Raw genomic sequence first — 20,406 nt, 5'->3', positions numbered from 1 at the left:
GCGAGCTGTGGCGGCGCCTGGAGCGCTTCGCTGTGCGCTGATGACATTGAAGCCGGGCTCGGGCCCGCATTAGCACCTATGCGGCGGACAGTCCGGCCGCACTTAGCACTGGCAGCCTAGAACAGGCGATTACCCGGAGCCTCGCGCCCCGCCCGGGCAGTGATTTAAATCTCCCGCGGGGGGCGGGGCGGAAGCCGCGCAGGGCCCGCCCCTTCCCCTCGCGCTGAGTGGCTGCTGCCGCAGGGAGGGCGCTGTGCCCAGCCGGCTTGGCCGCCCCCTCCCTTCCCACGCAGCTGCCCGCGGCCGGGGCATTGCCTCGCCTGGGCGCTCGGGGCTGGCGGCGCTGAGTCTCGTGCCCGCCTGGCGAAGTGGGTGAAGCGGCGGCTGCTGCTGCAGGGATGAGCGGGAGCGCTGCCCCCGGGCCCGGCCCGGCGCCCTGCCGCTTCGCCCACTACTTCGTGCTCTGCGGGACCGACGCGGACAGCGGGCTAGAGCCCGACGAGCTGTCGGGTAAGCGGGGAGGGGGCGCCGCTGGCTCCCGCCCTAAAGCCCGGTGCCGGGGTCGCCCCGGAGCCCATTTCGCCTCGCGCGCTCCGCTGTCCTTGCGCGTGTCCTCCTCAGCGGGCGGCGGCGGGTGCGCGCTGGAAACCGCGGGCTGGCGGCTGCTGGTAGCCGGGCGGGGGCTGCGCACCCGGGCTGCCCGCCTGGCTCCCTGCAGCAGGCCGGGGCGTCTTCCTTGGGTCTCCCTTCGCTCGCTCGCGGGGAGCCGCTCGCTGTGGGGGGAGCTGCCTTGCTAATGGCTCCTGGGGCGGCTGCAGCCCTTCCCACCTGCCCCGGCAGCTCACTGCCGCGCCAGGCGCCCGCGGGCTGTGCAGCGCCCAGGCATTGGCCCTTCTCCGCCCCGGCTCCACGCCGCCCTGCTGTGGCTCGCGCTGCTTTGTGGTAGCAGCTGCTGCGGTGGCTCGAGCTGGTTATGTCCCTGGGAATAAGCCGCTAACCTCGGGATGCGCGGCTGGGATCTTATTCCCGCCCGGACTTTAGCCTTTAATTGGAGCTGCATTCACTTGGCACCTCGGAGACTCTGACTGGTTACATCCTGGCAGCAAACGTGTGCGTTTAGCAGTAGCTTGGGCTCAAAGAGCAAGCAAGCCACCTTTGTACCGTCTGGCAACGTGGAGCAGCCTCTGGCTGTTCCCTGCTGTGGGTTTCCCTCTGCGGGGTTTGGGTTTTTCTCCATTAGCAGAAAATCAACACGCATTGTTGTTACCGAGTGTGAAGTGCGCTGGTATTTCTCCCCATGTCTGAGTTTGGAGGGGCTAAGGGAGGTAGCTGTTGGGGTGGGGTGTAACTGATGTAGAGGGATGCAGTAAAAACTGAAGAGGTCCTCTCCAAGGTGGTGAGCAAAGACTCTTGCCAGCTGCAGTTGTTTTTAAATCCTGCAATGCATTCAGCTTCAAAAAGAAAATGAAACACGTCTAAGAGGGTACCCTTAAGTCCCTGCTTGTGTATTCAAATGTTTAACCTCCTCTTCTCCTATCCCCTCTTTCCTGGGGGTGGGAGGTGGGGAAAATAATTTAGAAGTGCCCTTCTTCAAAAATGTAACTTATCCAGACAGTATGGAGAGAGATCCCATTTTGTTAGGAAGTGGTTTCTGTGGAATAATTAAATGCTGTTTCCACACTCAGTTTCAAGGTCAGTGCATAAAGGATTAAAAATGAGGTGTTTATGTGTAAATCTTGTTGAAAGCAAAGAAGGCAGCACTTTATTCACTGCTGATCAGTACATTATAAACAGAGTGCCTGTGCTTCACTTATTGTGGTGGGTCTCCATTTTCGATGGACATTTTAAAAGGAGAAGGTTGCTAATATGAATATAGTCAAATGTGATCTTTCCTGTTCCTAATTGTTAGAATAAAATGAAAACATCTAGGGGGATAGGAAGAGTTGAATAGAGTAATAACATTTTGAGGGGCAAATGGATCTGGAAGACTTGAAAACAAAAATAAGTGAAATGAATAATACTTTTTAAAATTCATTCTGGTAGGATTTTCCCCAAGTTTTCATAGACTCCAAGACACAATATCCCAATGTAAAAGTGGTGGTGGTGGGAGGGGGGAATGCTACAGCTTTTTAGAGACCCAAATTTTTACTTTCTGAAATTTTTATTTTTGGGTTTTTATTTGTCTCCCCACCTCATTAGTAGAAAATCAAAGTAAATTATTTTGGAGGGTGTGAAGATTATCTGGAGCAGAGATTATTCATCCTATTTCTTACCATTGAGTTGACTATAGTGGGAAGTTAATACATTCACTTTGTATTTCAGGATCGTACATTCAAATAAAGGGTAGAGAAAAAATTATTATAAAGGAAGTTATTAAAAATTGAATTTCAACTTGAAAAGAATACCAAAACATTAAATAAGCCTCTGACCAAGCTGTGGTTTGACTGCACAAAGTCAGTATTCTACAGTAGAGTCCCAATTCTGCAAAGTGTTATGCATATGTGTAACTTCTGTTTCTGAAAATAACTTGCCAGCCAGCACTTTCTTTAGAAGAGTTTATCACCACCTCCACTATTAATTAGCTGACTTACTATGTGAAGAAGCTTGCATATAAATTATAAGACAAAGTGAGAACTGTTCATGGGAGAGTATAAATAATTTACTGTTTTTTTGCATTTTTCATTTCATGTGTTCTAACACTACTTGTTTTGGTTTTGTTTTCAGTAGAAAGAGTTTATCATTGTCAGGTACAGGATTGCATGTGTGTGTGTGTCCACTTTTTTATTTTATATAATTGAAAACCTGGAGAACTTGTTTGTAGGGGATGTATTGAGTTATCTGTTTAAAATAAATGTCTTAAACCATTTTAAAAATATCATTAAACTCTCTTGGTATAATTGGTGTTGGAATAGCTTAAGTTTTAAAGTAGTCCAATTCTAATAATATCACTTGAGTATGTGCACTACATGTTTTGCTGTTCAGCTTAATAACAATCACAGGAAACCAATGTATTTTAACTCAAATATGTTTATAGTAACCTAAAAGCATTCCAGGACTCTTTTTATTTTAGGTATACTATTCTAAACAAAATTGTATAGTTAAGCAAGAGATGTGCTGCTTATCATGTGAACCTTGTTTCACTGTTACCTTGACCACCTTCTGCTTATTTGTTGAATTCATCTGTTTTCTCTTGTCTACTGTAAGCTCTTTGGTTCAGTGACTATTTCTACTACATCTGTGCATAGCTTAGCCATGAGTGTCACAGATCCTCTGCTGGAACCTCTTGAGTGTTGCAGTGTACAATGGAAGTCATACATAAACTGATCAAGGTTCTTATTGGACCATTTGCATCTTACTTGAAAGGTGTAATGAGACTCTGAAAGCACAGTAATAAGGACAATACATCTTATTGTTTTAATACAATGTAAATTACTCCGGACATTTTTAATTAGATATTTGGTATTGGAAAAATATCGCAGAGCTGGAAGTGTTGACATTATTTTGATTATGGGTCTAGCCAACATTAATGAGTTCCTTCCTTGGTTGTGATTTAATGGCAAGTGAAGTGACTTGTTGGATATTATGAGATGAGGCCAGAGGGACCTGGACAGCAATGTGCTTTCCTCCTTGTTCAGACAGCGTGACAAATGTGTGACCTGCCCAGGGGATATAGTGTAAATTAGATATTTGAAGCTATGGAAGAGACAGAAATATATTCCTCTATATCTGTATAGACTGTCCTCTTCATTTTGGCTGTGTGTGGGAAAATAAATGCTGGCAAAAGGGGATGTAGCTATAATAATGTTGAGATTTCTATCTCTGTATTAAAGACTGCAGTAAATCACAGCCTTTCAGGGCAAGGACAGTGACGCCCATGATGGCAAAACTCTCTATCCCTAATCTAGCAAAATACTTAAGCACATGCTTAATTTTAAGCACATAAATCTTGTTGTTGTAACTATTTACGTACTATTAAGCATGTCTGTAAGTGCTTTTCTAAACTGGGTCCTTAACAAAATTAAATTGCAGTTGGGACCTCAGTATGGAAGTCTCAAATTGGAAGAGGCTAGCTCTTCCGCTGTGTCAGTAGTACCATATCCTTTTTTTTTTTTAATGAATTTTGAATGGATTTTAGAAACAATTTCCCTTTTTCCCCCCACACCATGGGACTCATTTGAGATGGGTGGTGAAGCACAAATGCTTTTACTAAGTCATGTGGCTTGCTGACAAGCTGCCAATGAGTCAGCATTCCAACATCATCTGGTATTGCATGACCTATGTTTTCCTGATCACTAGGGCTAGCTTTTGTATTACATATTAGCTGCATTTAGGCCTAGGTTGACTGTGTGTGTGAATTACTTGTGCTTATGCCTGTGGAGATAACTTGCTTACTATTTTATAAACGCTCATTGTTTGTAAATAAGGTGTTCTGTAAATTAAACTTAGCATTGCAAGATGATGTGTCATAGGCTTTGTCTTAATTTTCAACATGAGATTTCTGTCTATACTGGCAAGTCTTTGAAGTGCAGCTTAATCACAAAGGGCTCTGTCTAGATTGCGCGGCACATTTTGTGTATCTTTTGCTGACAATTCTCAGCAATTTATGTATCTCTTGGTCTGCAATTTGTGTGTCTGTTGCCAACAGCTGGGTCGGGAGAGGGTTTCCTAACATTTGGCCCATCCACGTGGGACCAAATGTCAGAAAAAACCCCTCTGCCGAGATATCACTTCTTCCTCGTGGAATGAGGAAGACAGGGATGTCAGCAGATGGCTCTTGACAGAAGGTTAGACATAGCCTTAGTGCGAAGGTTTCTGTGCAGTAACTTGACAGTGTTTGAGAAGCCCTTATTTTACTTAACTCCTGTGTGCTCTCTTTACTGGTAGTTCAGTTTGTATTTATTTGTCAAATAGGAGATAGATCCAGTACTACCATATCCATTTAATATTTTTATTGTATAAGTAAGTAATTTGCAGTTTAACCTATTGAAAATGTCTCTAATTACCTGCCTTTCAATGTTTTGCAACCCCTCCAGCATTCTGTGTAGCGTATGTGTATACTGTACATGTGATTGCGAGCAAAGAAATTACTTGGCACTGCTACAAACCTGAGGCTGGAAGAAAATCTTTTATGGTGGGTAAGAAAAGAGGATTCAAGCTTGAACTGGAGCTTAATAACTATTGAGGTCAGAAGAGGAGCAACATGTTTTTATGTGACCTATATTCTGAAGAGCATGAAAATTCAGTTTCTTTGCTTGCAATCACATGTGTATATACACACAGGTTGCACTGAATGTTCTGTTGAACTCTGTGTGCCCTGTTGAACTCAATGCCAGATGGTGTGAATGACAACTTTTCTTCTGTCCCCTGAGATGAAAACACAGTCGATTCAAGTTTATTTTTATCTTTAAGCCGGCTTCTTTCCGATAGAAACTAAAGCAACTGTCAAACTGTCACTCTCAGAACTACATGGCTTTAGAATGAATCCATCCTAGTAAATATTGAGACTTGGCTTAAGGTGTAAAAAGGAAAAACTCAACATCTTACTCTGTAAAATTTAAGGAAATAAACAAGCAAAGGGCTGGGGCTAAACTTTGGATCTTAACTGTAGTTATTCTGAAGATAAAACATATCCAGAACAATGTACTGCAGTTTACATTTTAATACCTTTTTTTGAATGCACAGTGGTACTATGTGATGTTGCAACCACGTCAGTCACAGGATACTGAAGAGACAAGGAAGACGTCTTAGCATATATTCTAAAACTACTTCTACTAAACTGTCTCTTCAGTCCTCTCTGGAGTTCTGACACTCTGGCTGTGTCTACACTTACTCACAACTTTGAAGGGAGAATGGTAGGTAGGGCGTTGGGAGATTATTAATGAAGTGCTGCGGTGCATATGCAGCACTTTATTAAGCTAATTCTCTCCCATGCCAACTTCGAAGCGTTAAACTTCAACATACTGTCTTGCATGTAGTCATGACTAGCCCGCAAGTACTTTGAAGTCCATTTACTCCTCGCAACTTGTAAACGTGAAACAAGGAGCATTAAAGTTCTCACTAAAGCCTTCTCTATGCTTGGAAACTTAGCTGGCCCTAGTGTAACAGTATAATTTTGCCACTACAATTATATTGGTATAATTCCCTAGCTGGCCCCTCGTATTTAGAATAATAGTAGCCTTCATTCAGTTTAGTCAAGTATAGTGTTCTCGTAATGATGCTGGTTAATTTCTGTATGCAGACAAGAGCCTTTGCTATGATCTTGTCACAGTTGCAGTTCCTGTTTCTGATTTTATTTCTTGTTAGAATTGCAAATGAATTGGCAGCCTAAAGGCTTTTTTCAAAAAAGAAGGTTGCTATAACTAAGATGCAGAGGCCAGGGGCTTTGTAAGTTTATCGTAGGATTGACAAAGTAAACCATCAGGATATGTCCCTGGAAAGGCTGGGCAGAGAAGATGATTACTGACACCACACAGCTTAGTGAACTTTCTCATACATCTCAAGAGAATGGGGTTATTATGGAATTATTTGCAGGCCTGGAACCCGGTTAGAGCTCTTGGAACTGATAGAATTTTAACATTTATCAAATGTAATGGTGGGAGAGAAGGTCTGTAAGAAGAGTAACAGGTCTTCTAACAGGTTTTAGTGCGTCATACATACCATATGAATTTTGTATGGTTAGAGAGAGTAGACTTTTCATTGTAATAGCTGATGAGCACAAGTTGGGGCTTCTGTAATAAAATACCATACACAAGAAAATGTGGATAAATGAGTCGGGAAAATCATCTTCTGGTGTGTTTAAATTCTCTTTAGGTTTTTGCTAGTGTAGATGAGAATTACTTTTTTTTTCTTAGTCTGCTTAAGTAACCTGTCACTCTTCCAGTTAAAGGGAGTGTAGTGATACTCTTCATTTTCTTGTGACAGTGCTACAAATAGCATGTAAATAAGATCATGTATTTATGTTCCCCTGGAACAGTGTCAAACTTACTGTGTCACAGCCATCCTCAACCCTTGTTCTGTAACTTTTTTTGTTTTATGGGTGCAATATGCAGGTATTCAGGCACAATGAATGTAAGTAAAAATAGTTGAGTTGATATCAAATTAAAGAGACTGTCAAATAGAATTAATGAAAGTTAGGCCCAAATTATGCAAATAATTTTCCACAAACTCCTTCCTTCAAATGACTTGTTTATCTAACTGGCCTGTAGCCAGTAAGTAATTGCTGAGTTACTAGGAGTGTGCCGTGTCAGTGTGTTCCTGGCATAATGTGGTGGCTCATAACTGAGTTGAAAATCTCAATATTCTCTGGCCCCAAAAGCTGCCTATATAACCTTTTATGTTTGAGACCAATGGCCGGTTTGAAAGAGGGAGGGAAAACAGACAAGACTTTTTTGGGGGAAATAAAAAAGCACAGAATTAGTATATAATGGTAAGTCAGTGCACTGCTTCTTATAGGATTTTCTATTACATGTTTAAAAACAGGCTCCCTTCAGAAAAATCTTGATGCCAGAGGAAACAAGGCATCTTTTGTTCATATTTGTCAGTGCCTACTGAAAAGTATCCAGCTACAATAGCCTGTAATAAGGAGACTGGCTTGTTTGGTTATCCAGCTAACTTAGTGCTACTGGTGTCTGGTGTTACTGTATCCCTCTTCAGATCATATATATTTATTCTAGGGCTGTCAATGTGTGTTAAGGAAGGAAAGGCTTAACGCATTAAAAAATAAACTGATAGCCAATAGTATAGTGTTGTGTCAAAAATCTCATAAAAGAACATGTGACTGACATTCAAAGAATATTGTTGAGTAGTAAGAACCTGGAATGTAGTTTTGTATAAGGCTAGTGTAATGGGATTGAGGGGTCCCCAAGTTCTGCACCCCATCTGCAGGTAGGAGTGACTTTCACTTAGCAGGAGAACAACAGGTTTACTAGCGAAGTTTACTAGCCTGTTGCCAACAGGCATCATACAGAGGTGTCAGTACAGCAACTAGAAACAGCCAGTCCAATCTGTTTTGGAGAGAGAAGGCCCTGAGGGGGGGGGGCCAGAGCTGGGACCTTGCCTTCTGCTTTGTCTTTCTCTCCCCCAGACTAACTGCTTTCCAACTCTGTTCCAATTCAAACCCCTCAGGCTCTGCCTACCCCTTTGTCTGCAATACAGGGGTGTCACCTAGGTTACCCTCAGCAGGAGACCCACACCCTCTGTGAGCCACATACACACACATCCCCCACTACATCACATCTGTCCCCCACTTCCGGGTGGAACTGAGCGGGGTCACTCAGCCAGTGACCTGAGGAAGTTCATGGCCCTCCTCATGTGACAGGGCATTCGCTAAACCCTCAGTGCTCCCCTTGATGTGTACCACTTCCATGTCATAATCCTGCAGGGGGAGGCTCCACGTCAGGAGGTTGGCATTGGCCCCTTTTATGTGGTACAGCCAGGCAAGTCCCGTTGGTTCCCTCAGGTTGGCTGGTTGGTCTCCCTGCTTCAGCCTCCAATCCATCAGGCACATTCTTAAGTCAGGTAGGCAGAGCACATACAGCTGCTCCAGCAAATGGGTGGAATGTACTTACTGTCCAGTAGATGAAGGCCCCCTCCACGTGGGGGAACCACACTTTGCTGCCCTTCAGCACTCATGGATCTTGCTGCCCCCCTGCTCTTCTTCCTACTGTGCCCCAGCCGCTTACTGCCAGAAGCTCCATCCACAGGGTGCAGTACCTGCCACCAGCTGTTATGGACTGCGGGGATCCCCATGCTCTGCACCCAATCCGCAGGCATGAGTGACTCTCATTTAGCAGAACATCAGGTTTGTTAGCCAATAGGGACACAGCGTCTTACAGAGGTGTCAGTACAGCAATCGGAGACAGCCAGTCCAATCCATTTTGGAGATAGGAGGCCCCAAGGGTGTTCCCCCCCGCCCCCAGTCGGTGCCTTGCCCCCTCCTTTGTCTGTCTCTCTCTCTCTCTCTCTCTCAGCCCAGACTAACTGCTTTCCAATTCAAAACCCTCAAGCACCCCATCCCTCTTTGTCTGTGGTACAGAGGTGTTACCTGGTCGCCTAGGTTATCCTCAGCAGGAGCCCCACGCTGTCTGTAACCCAAATGCAGATGTATTCCCCCACCACATCACAGCTGGTGAATGGGGAGGGAGAAGGACAGAGATTTGCAGACATTCTCTTCCCCCCTCCCCCCAAGAGTTTTTACAAATGGCTTTTTTAAGTAGCCTAAGATACTGGGGTCCTGCTAAAATCGTATTAAAAGGCAGTTCTAGCTAGGATTGTTGATAGGCTGAAAGAATAGTGAATGTTTTATCCTCCCTGACTTTTCTCTTGAAAGTACCATTATTGGAAGTCCTATTTACAAGTACTTGACTGTATTGCTCAAGATGAGATTCTCCTTGGCACCTACAGCCAACAGTTGGAAATAAGGGTTCATTGAGGCTTTTTAGTTCATAGCTTCCTTGTCAATAGTGATGATCAAGTTGCCTATCAAATCGGTGAACTATTTGGAATCAGTGTCTCCTTACCATGCATACTAAGAACATCTGTTATGTCCTCTCTGAATGTAAAATGATTTTTTTCATTAAATCCATGAGTTAAACTTCAGAATTTCAATGTGGATACTTGCAAAGTGATTCTGAAGAGCGTTGCCATGTACAGAAGTTACTTTTTTAAAAATATGTTTAAAGATCTTTGTAGATTGGAAGTGACCTTGCTCTCAAGTGACGATGTTATAAAAGTTAAGGTAACTTTTATCGGACTGTTGCTTGGTCTGCGAAGAGCATGTGCTTTTTGACTTAAAATGAAAAACCTCCAAAAATGCTTATTAGAAGATACTTCTAAAAAGAAAAAGAAAACAAGAACCAAGATGAGACTTAAAATTCACACTGAAAGCGAAGTTGATTTACTTTGAATCTGAATGCTTAATTTTAACTACTAGCTTGCATGTCTTTTTTTAAAAAATAAGGGACAGTAATTATAATGTGAAGAATTTAGTCCTTGCTAATCAAATTTAGTGGGTTTTAATTCAGTCATAAAATGCACCCTGCTTCCAGGCAATATGCCTAGTTTTTTCAGGGATTCTGTGGACCTTCACACAGGGAAGCTGGAATTTCCACCCTCCCCCTACTCACAGCTTTTTCTCTATTCACTTGGGTCCTGTAAAAGGGAGACATGTAGGGAGGGGTTAGGGATGTAATCTAAAAAGCCATGTAAAGCATAGTGACAGCCACTCTCTGGTGTTGACAATAGCAGATTTTTTTTTCTTAACCTGAGGTGCCATTTACTCTGGGGGTGAGCGGCTGCCACAGATAATTTCACTTGCTGGTGACATGTAATACAATTTTCACTATTTAAAAAAGTACTTTGATCTTATTCACATGAATATAGATATTTTCGTGCACTAAATGGCAAGCTATATGCCTTAACTAGCCACTTGTACGTACAATTGCATGCTTGATTTCTCCATGCTGTTCCGACAGTTACACATCTCTGAAATGTGGGCTCTTCAGCAATAAAAGACTTCATGCTTCTTGTGAATGACAAACCATAGTTAAGTGTTGATAATAGAAGCATGAAGCAAAGCATTAATTTACTCAACTACTACTCACATCAATGAAATACACTGACGTATTTATATCTCAGTTAGGGAATCTGCTTTTATTCTGTCTGTTGAAAATTGGGAGACAGATGGAGCCTGCTGCAGCAGTGTATGGAGAACACACAATGACTTTTTTTCTTGATTAGTGGTTGGTGCTTTTTCTTTTCCATCACAAACTAAAACGATTGGGCAATGAGAGCAGTATGTAATTGGATGGCTCTTTTTGCTTTTAGTTGTCAGTGGGTAGCAAGAGAGAATGTGGTGCTTGATTATTTAATCATGCAATACACTGCAGAGAAAAATATAATAGCCGCTAGTCTTATTTTTCTTCCATGTTAAGTGGTGGTATTTAAGTTTTGTAAAATGTTAGTTTTCAGAATTTTGTATTTGAAAATAGCAATTTTATTGTAAGGAAATACATTTGTATCTCAGAAGCTAGCATGACTGCTAAGCATTGTAAGAATAGCAGGTTTCCATTCATGAAGCATTTTTGTTAGTTTAATCCTTTTTAAAATATTAACTCCTGTGACTGAACACTGAAACAAGGCAGAACCTTCAGAAACAGTGCGATACTGAGTAAAATGAGATGTTTATGGATAGAAAGTGAAATGAGATTCAGAAGAGTGACCATTTTCTTATGGATTGTTTTGTCGTACCATTGGTTCTCAGTGAATGTTAATGCTATCTCATCTTTTATGAACACCAGTATTAAAATTTCTAATGCTGTATTCTTGTTTTATTTCACAATATTGTTAAATAGGAATCGTTACAGACTGAGTGTCTCTAATCTGGAACTCTCTTGTTTTGGCAACATTGGCAATCCAGCATGATTTTATTTAACTGGGTGACCGCTTATCATGGATGTGGCAAACTTCCCCACAGTCCCATAAAGTTTGTTTAACACTACAGCCACCAGTCCTGGCTCTGTGTTCTGTACTGTTACTTAGCTGTAACTTACCCCTAAATGTCTTCTAGGAGCCCAGTAAGCAGTGGAAGGGTTGATAATGCTGGCAGACAATATTCACCTCGTATGGTCGGGCAAATTCTCTCATCTGGCACCAGTCAGGTCCCAAGAGTGCTGGATTAGAGATGTTCAACCTGTATTAAGAGCTAGATTTTAAGTATACACAATGTGCCACTTTTCGTGTGTTTGACTTCTGACTGTAATCACTACCGTTATCATTCAACTAAGTGTTGGTTTACAAAATTCACAACAATTGGCAACTACTCAGCACAGATGGATTGTGTGATCAGCCTTTTCCCAAAATAATACTTCCTGAAGATATATGGATGCTTTTAGGCTTTAAAGATGACACCAGATTTTCCACAACTTTTAAATCCAAACATACTTAATGTTTCGTTTTTTTTAAACTGAGGTGTGACAGATTTAAATATTCATTGTCTAAGGCATGGTTTCCAAAACTGGTGGGCATGCAGAAATTCTGGGGGGGGGGGTGACCTGGTCCCCTCTCCCCCCATTATTCCCCCCACCCCAAGAGAGAGTCAGATGTTTCCAGCTCTCAGCCCCTGACATTTTATGTGGGTGACCCGGTGCAGCCACTATAAAAAGCAGGCAGCTGGTGAAGTTCCACATGGAGCTAGCTGCTGCTTGCAAAGGTGAGTGAGAGTGACTTGTGGAGGGGAGGAGGAGGATGGGGTTAGATGGGGGATTGGGGGCATCTGGCTCAGGGGAGGAGGATGGGGATGGGGAAGGAGTGGGGGCTGGTGGTGCCTGGCTTTGTGGGAGGGGAGGGCCCAAGCTGGGCGGCTCTGGCAGCTCAAGGCATGGGTGGGTGGGTGGCTGGTGCAGGCAGCTCTGGTGGCTGGCATGGGGTTGAGGCATCTGGCCAGCTGGGGCTGCACCAGGCACCCGCAAGGGGCCAAGAAAAGCTATTTGTGCGTATTTTTAATTTTAAATAAAATTTTTATATTAAGTTTGTGTTTATTTTAAATTACAAATTAAATTTGTTAAAAAAGAGTAGATTGGATGAAGGTAAAGAACAGGTGGGGGGGCGTGAGGGTTTCTGAAAAATCAAAAGTGGGGCATGATGCTGAAAAGTTTGAGAACATCTGGTCAAAAGAATGTTGCTAAATAATCATTCTTTTTTAAATGCTGACCTCATGTTAGGTGGCGTGACTGAAAAATGTCTTGTGTCCTATATATAAACAGAAGGTGACTGAAGAATGTTTTCCAAATCTCTTCTCAGAGCAATTACTTTTTAAATCATTTTTATCTTTAACCATAGGAGTACAAGACATCGAATACGTATTTGGTTGCTTATTTTGTCTTTCTTCTGAGCTTCAAAAGGGGAAAAAAGTGCAATATTTACATAACGTATTGTGCTGTGATAGAGTTGTCTGTCTGCTGTTTGAATGCAATACAGGCCAAATGTCTCACAGAAACAGTTTTCCTGAAGTAATCATGTCCCCTCTCCAGTGCTTTTTGCCCTAAACAGTAGGGCTACGTCTACACAGCAGCCCTATTCCACATTAAGCTATTCTGAAATACTATTCCAAAATAATTCTTTCAAAATAACACTGCTACGCACAAATGTATTTTAAAATAGCTCATAGCTATTTCAAAACACATTGTCTAGACCCTTAGCACCTATCTTGAAATAAATGCTATCTTGTGTCTCAACAGCAACTATTTTAGAGGCGCTGTTCCTCCTGCAGTGAGGTTTATAAATTTTGGCATAATGCACCTGCTATTTCAAATTGATTTTGAAATAGAATGCATGTAGTGTAGACGACAGCAGAGTGGAATAATTTTGCTTTGTAACCATAGCCTCGGTGAAAAAGAGTTGAACTTTTTTGGTGAGTTTGCCCTTTACATGACCCCAGAGAGCTTAGCCCCCCTTGAAACATTTAAAGCACTGCTGAGTGCTTTCCCCTAAGTGAGAATATGTGGTCGTGGCCCCAGGGCTGGGGGAGAGCTCTCCAAGCACTCTCTGTAAACCACCTTAACAAGGGGAGCAGCTTGCTATACTGGGAGGCCATTCACACTGGTGATTTACAGTGCTGTAAGTTAGTGACAAGAGTTGTGCTGTAACTTGTGCACCTGCTCTGCTGCCCCGTCCCTCACCTTTGAAAGTCAGTGCCACGTCACTTCTGATGAGTGCGGAGGCTGCCCCACCACTCTCCCTGGAGTGGTGCATGCTGATTTCAGGCTGCGCTGCTCTGGGGAAGGAGAAGGGGGACTGCCCCTGCACGGCCACACCTGCCAACTCCACCCTGAAACCAGCCCCCACTGGTAGTGTTGCAGAATTTCCACAGGAAGAGGTGGGTGGGGGCTGAGCAAGGGAAGGGGGCAGAGAGGAGCACAAGTGAGGGGGGGTATGGATGAGGAGGGGGCGGAGCAGGGGCACATAGCTAGTGCCACCACTGCATCCTTCCCAGAAGACCTGCACCAGTCCCCACTAACTGTAGAAATGGGTTCACTGCCCTGATTAATTCATCTGTTGTCGTCCCTGCACTCGGCAGGAACAAGGAAGAGCCAATATCTTGAGCTATGTTGTGCTGTCTGGATATATATGCATTTTCACACCTTTCTCCAGCAAAATTGATGCAGTTGGGAGGGCAGCTATAGCCCTAAAACAAAAAGGAAAGCGCTAGTTTAGATCTCTTATATGAATTGTTCTGTGTTTCTAGGAATTGCCAGTTTCCTTGCAGTTGGTCAGTAACGAACTGGCTAACACGTGTCAGTTCGGTATTTCCAATTGAAATCGTAAGTGCCTCTTGGATTTCAGCTGCTGGTGAACATTTTTCTGTTCTAAATTCTACACCACTGCTTTTGAAGGAGTCCTGTCTATTAGTATTTTTGCTCAGGCCAAAACCAAGTGGCTTTTAGACTAACGAGAATGCTTGTGTGAAACCAGTTGTGGTAAATCTTAACTTTATTAAGAGAACTGATTTTTTTTCATCCGCTCATGTATTGCATTGGCTCTAACTAGTAAAATGGGAAACTAAATCTTACCCTGAAATCAGTGTTGGGGTGTTTGTGTTTTTTGTGCTCAGCAGGAGCCAGGTATATTCTCCTTTTTCTCTTCTCTCCACCCCAACATTATAAGGGCAAACCTTTTTGTCTTGCAGTGTGTCATTAGTAACTTCACTGGTAGCCACATAAGTATCTTAGACAGCCAGGTGTGTGTGTGTCTTGGTGTGTGGTGTTTTTTGCTTAATGAAATCTTAAGGTCTAAGGTCACCACCCTGGTATACATGGAAAATTAACAAAAATGTTTCCCAAATTGACTGTTAGTAGTTCGTTTCTAAAATGTTTTAAGTGGTGGTGTCATTCTTTTGGTGCTGATAGCTCTTCATGCATAGGAAATGTCTGATGAAGTGGGTCTTCGAAATTCGGCACATTCTTCGAAGAACCTGTGGCTACGCTGCCCCTCAGTGCTTTGAAGTTTGCAGCTTCCAAGTTCCTGTGGCAGCCATTATGATAATGAGGTGCTGCATATGCATCACAGCACCTCATTAGCCTCCTGCGACTTGCCTGCTTGGCTTGCCCCCTTCAAAGGAGAGGGCTAGTGTAGATGCACCCATCTCTGTCCAATTCTTTAAACCAGCATACCCTGTTGGCTGGATTTAAGAAGTTCAAGTGTACTTGTGACAAGCTGAGGCTCATGTGATTCCAGTTGCAGGCCTTGAGGCCTGTGATACTGAACATCTGTTGGCTTAGTTAAGTTAGATGCATAAACAAAAAATGTGTAATGGGCCAGACCTGGTAAATTGCTATGGTTGTGCCAATGTTGGGAATGAATTTGTCAAGTTATCAACTTTTACAGTAACTTTTAGTTGCCTACCCTCTTTTACTTATTCAAAAACAGGGTTTGCATCACACAATTTGTATCTGTATGACACTGAAAAATCATTTACAGAAATCTTACTTCTAAGAATTCTACTAACTGGCCAGCTGTGTACTCTGACTTGTCAATCACTAAATTGTGATTTTTATTAAGCAAAAATTCAGGGAATTCTAGTTAAAGCAGTCTTGTGGTACTGTGCTTATCAAAACTACACTACCTGTTAATGCCTTTTTAATTGATTAGCCACACCCTTTGTTTGTCCCCAAGCACAGCTCAAATAATTTCATGCTGAAATGAAGTTTCTTAAAATTGTCTTCTAAAATAGCTCCTTTCAAATCACCAATGGTAACATATTTAAATTTTATAGTCTTTTATCTGCAGGTTTTTTTATATGGTCTGCTGGTGGTGGGAGGTTGTTTGTTTGTTTTGTTTGTTTGTTTGTTTGTTTGTTAAATCTTCTTTCTCCACCTGAAAGAGAGTTTTTCGGATGGAGATACAAATTTCGTGGAACTGGAAGGGACCTTGGCAGGACTAGGCACCATCCCCCCTGCTTTTTTTTAACTTCCCTATTTGTCCCAGATCCCTAAATGGCCCCCTTGAGGATTGAGCTCACAACCCTGGGGTTAGCAGGCCAATATCTCAAACTACTGAGCTCCCCCCCCCCCCCCAAAAAAAAAATATATGTGGAGATACACATCTCATAGAACTGGAAGGGACCTCGGGAGGTCATCAAGTCCAGTCCCCTGCCCTCTTGGCAGGACCAAGCACCATTTCCCGCCCCCCCCAACTTTAAAAAAAAACAAAAACTATTTGCCCTAGATCCCTAAATGGCCCCCTCAAAGACTGAGTACACATCCCTGGGTTTAGCAGGCCAATGCTTAAACCACTGAGCCAACCCTCCCTGCTAAAAGAGGCTGTGGTTACCATCAGTTGTCATCAAGACTGTGGAATCCTAATGATTTAGAGCAGCGGTAGGCAAATGTGGTCTGGGGCTGGATCTGGCCTGCCTAGCCTTTTAATCTAGCCTGTGGCTGGACCCTGTGGCTGTCGGAGGGGGAGCAGTGGGGTGCTGCCCTCACCCCCTGCAAAACCCCTTGGGTCCCATTGGCCATAAACCAGCCAGTAGGATGACAGATTTTGCAGGGGGTAGGGGCAGTGTGCAAATCTAGCCAATGGATGCTGAGAAATCTTGCTGGGGGCAGGACAGCACAAGAAGCTCTCTCCACCTGCTAGCACAGAGAATCACATAGAACAGGCTGGGGCTGCCGGCAGGCCAGAGAGTTGCTGGCCAGGAGCCTGCTTTCTGGTGCCATTCTCCCAGCTCCCTCCCAGACCCTGTACCTGCTCCCACCCCTCCTGCAGACAGAATCCTCCCCCTGCAACCATGCCCCTCTCTGACTCTCTACACCCCAATCCCCTGCTGCAGGTCACACCCTCTCCTTCACTCAAACTCTCTCTCAGACCCCATGCTCTCTTCTGCACGTCAGTCCCCACCTCAAGCTTCATTCTGCATCTAACCTCATTCCCAGACCCTGTACCCCTCTATTGAAAATTTGCCATCCTTAAGCATTTTTCCAAAATCACTGATGGTGGGCCACTCCAAAATTATGGCCCACCCCTGGTTTACAGAAACAAATGAACTTCCTAGAGCCTTATTTTTTCTCCCAGAGTTGTTCCTTTACATTTAAACTGTGTCATTTTCTGATGTGTCAGGTGCAGAGAAATAAAACTAGTTTAAATTGGGAAAAGTTTCACTTTATATTAAAATGCTTTCTGTTGCTGTCCTGCAAACCTATTGTGTTGGTGATGTGAAACACACAGTCTAACTGTGCTGTTCATGGTAGAAACTAAATCGTTCCTTCTGTCTACAGCAGCAGGTTTTAAATAGCGCATTGCTGTCATGTGATGAGCATGAATGTCAAAACATTTAAAGAGAAACCGGTAACCTGATGATATCCTGTACATTAAATATTTATTGAAGAAAACAAATTCCAGAGCACCATGCTATGCAGGCAGTTGTAAACTGGCCAGATACACTGCTGTGTTGGTAATAACATGAGCATTCATGTTATGGGTTTAGGAAGAACATAACACAATTGTGTTTAATTATAATGGTGTATTTTTGTACATCCACAAGCTGACACATGGAAATTTATAAACAGGGAACTGAAAAACATCTGAAACTGTAGAGAACCATTTGACCTTAACTAAACTAATTGCTAGTCAGCTGCCACAGGAACAGCCCATTATTTTGTTTTGCTTTCTAGTCTTTGGGTAGAAAAGCCATACGAAAAATCTTCTAATATGTAGTCCTTTGCATGGCTAGTCCTGAGCTATACCGTATCTCTATTTCATGTGCTCTGGAACAAACAAGTTATAAATAAGAAAAGAAAGGTGAAGGCAAGCCATGTTAATTACATCTAAAATTTTAATGCAATAAAAATATATTATACCATTTGGATTCTTGGATTCTTTCAAACCAATGCACAATGGCCATGATTAATAAGACTTGGTTGTACAACCGTAGCTTATGTAATAAGTTTGTTGTCAGGCCGGTGGTGTAAAGCCGTGCTATTATACAAGTGTCCAATTCATATGCTTGATTTAAATGCCTTTAATTTCAGCTTCATTGTTGTGGTTTCCTTAATAAATCAATTTTGTTGCTTGGGAAATCCAGAAGAGGGAGTTTAATTTGCAAATGAAATCTGTTTGCTTTACTGGAGGAGTCTGAGGAAAAAGGTGCAGCCGCTACATAACTGTGAAGATATGAGATACTATTGGTTTGGTGGTGGTTTAAATATGGAAGCCTTAATTATCTTGCCTTTGGATCCCCTATGGCTTGGCTTATTGTCAAATATTAACTAGAAGGACTCTACAAATTAGTCTGATATTGGTTATGACTGGTACAGATGTTCTGGGTATTCCAACAGTCCAGTGATAACAAATCTCAACAGAGCACTTTCCTGCTAAGATTTCTTCTTTTTCCTCTTTCTCCCTCACCCCTCGTTCCCAGTCCCAGCTAGATATATTTTTATGGTTGTTCCTGCTTTCTTTGTAAGGAGGACCCACCATGTCTCCATCCACAAGGTTTAGTCTCCACAGAGCTGGGGGGCAGGGGCGGGGGGAAGGGGAGAGGAAGGAAGAAGTATTTCACCTGTTAGCTTGTCCCTGCAGCTATTAATAGAACCTTTTTAAAAAAAAAAACCATGAATTTGCTGCATATACAGTGGTGCTCTGCTGCAAAATGGGTGAGAGGGCAGAGCCAAGATGTACAAATGGGTCTAATCACTGGACCTTACCTTACAGCTCTTGGTGTTGGCTTACTAAATGGGTAATATGGCTGCCCTGCATTGTGTAGCTTCATTAAAGTCAGTGGGACTGCATAGGAGGTAATTAGATTTAAAGCATCTGTCTCAAAATAGTGCATCGTTCCTGTCTGGCAGCTCCTGAGAGCGAGCTTTAACGGTTCTTAACAGATCCTTAACTGAAGAACAATCTGCCATGTAGTTTGGGTGTATAGAAATCCTTCCTGCCCTTTCCTATTGTCTCTCTCACTTGTCTGCTTTAGCATTGTTGTCAGAATAAGCGTTAATGGATTTGTTAGGGTGAGCGCTTCACAATGTGACCGTTGACTTTGATGTGCCAGAGGACATAGTTTGCCACTCTCCACAAAGGATTTCTAGGTCTTGCAGGCTGCCATCTGTTTCTGGAAACCAGTGTTTGTGTAGGAGTGATGCAGTTTGCATGCAGAAAGCTTTTGCCTGAGGTGTGGAGAGAACTACTGAGCCTTTTTGTTCAGGCCTTTTTATTTCCACATTAAACTAATCCTCATCCTCCTCTTTTAAGAGAGTTAAAGGCAAGTGGTTGCATCCAGCTCCACTGAATACTATCTTAATTTTTTGGTAATAGATCTGAAATGTTTACCTTCAGATAGCTGGAGGAAAAGGGGTAAAACAACTTTGAGTCTAACTGGAGGTTAGATTTTAGTTTTGATGCTTTGATTTATTTGGGAACTAATTTTCAGAATAGAATTATTTGAGCTCCCAGAAGTTCTTCCTTTGTTTTGTAGTTCTAGGTTGAAAATACGGCATTCTCTTTAGATGGACCTCGAGTTTGAATTATTGGGAGTTACCAATGTTGCTACTATACAGTATTAAAAATTCTGATTGAGAGTCTTGAAAATTACTTTTAACTTTGAAGTTGTATTTAGAAGCTGAATAGATGACCACGTCTTTTTTTTTTTTTTTTTTTTTTAAATTACCTTTAGTCTCTCTTGCTCAAATCACTCTCCGGTTCAGACTGATTGACTCCAGCTTATATCTGTCCAAACAAAGCAAGTGTTACATGGCATCCAGAAATGTAAGTGCACAATCAGTTTGAGAGGGCATAATTTAATTAGCCATGATTATTTTACTGACATTTCAGCTTCTCATCATGAAATGACAAAGCATGGATTTAAGTGAGCAGGAGCTATGCATCCTGCTTAATTTCTGGAAAGGAAAAATACTTCATGCTCTGGAGAGTAAGGCACATATTACTGTTGCCTAATTGTGCCAGCTGAAGCAAAGCAGAGGCCATGTCATAATGGCAAAACTTTGTGTGTACAATAGACGCTTGTTTTACGCGGACTTGACTTGCATGTTTTTATATTAATGCAAGTTGAGTCCAGGGGGACACTATTTTCTTGTACCCTGCCTTGCTGCTTACCCTTGTGCTGTTGGCTAGGTCAGGGGCTCCTTACGAGGCTGCTCCTGCCTTGCAGCTGCCCAGCAGAGCTGCCCAGGGCTCCAGCGATGCAGCTGGAGGTGCAGCCCTGGGGCCAAGTCATGACGTGGGTGAGGGGCTGCAGGGGTGCCATGGCTGCTCTGCATGGCCCGTGGCTGGAGCAGGAGACACCAGCCCCCTCCCACCCGCAGGGGGAGCTGGAGTCACCCGCATTCCCCAGCCAAGGGAACTCTGGGGATCTCCCCAACCCCTCCTGCCCCCAGTTTATGTGAAATTTGA

General features: G+C 43.1%; 1 protein-coding gene across 5 annotated transcripts in view; it reads left to right on the top strand.

Annotated features, from left to right (window-relative positions):
* The first annotated feature begins 272 nt into the window (after positions 1–272).
* Positions 273–20,406, top strand: part of DENND5B (DENN domain containing 5B) — a 172,326-nt gene continuing 152,192 nt past the window's right edge. For 3 of the 5 annotated variants that reach the window (XM_075006608.1, XM_075006618.1, XM_075006597.1), the window contains exon 1: positions 273–510. In XM_075006608.1, the coding sequence (XP_074862709.1) occupies positions 399–510 (112 nt within the window). In that variant the 5' untranslated portion in view covers positions 273–398. Of the gene's footprint in view, positions 511–19,742; positions 19,762–20,406 lie in introns of those variants that run through there. The other 2 variants (XM_075006626.1, XM_075006636.1) reach the window with 2 other exon arrangements.

This window comes from Carettochelys insculpta, chromosome 1 (assembly GCF_033958435.1).
Source record: "Carettochelys insculpta isolate YL-2023 chromosome 1, ASM3395843v1, whole genome shotgun sequence".
NCBI lineage: Eukaryota > Metazoa > Chordata > Testudines > Carettochelyidae > Carettochelys > Carettochelys insculpta.
The sequence above is the reverse complement of the archived record's forward strand: the minus strand, read 5'-3'. Positions and strand labels throughout refer to the sequence as shown.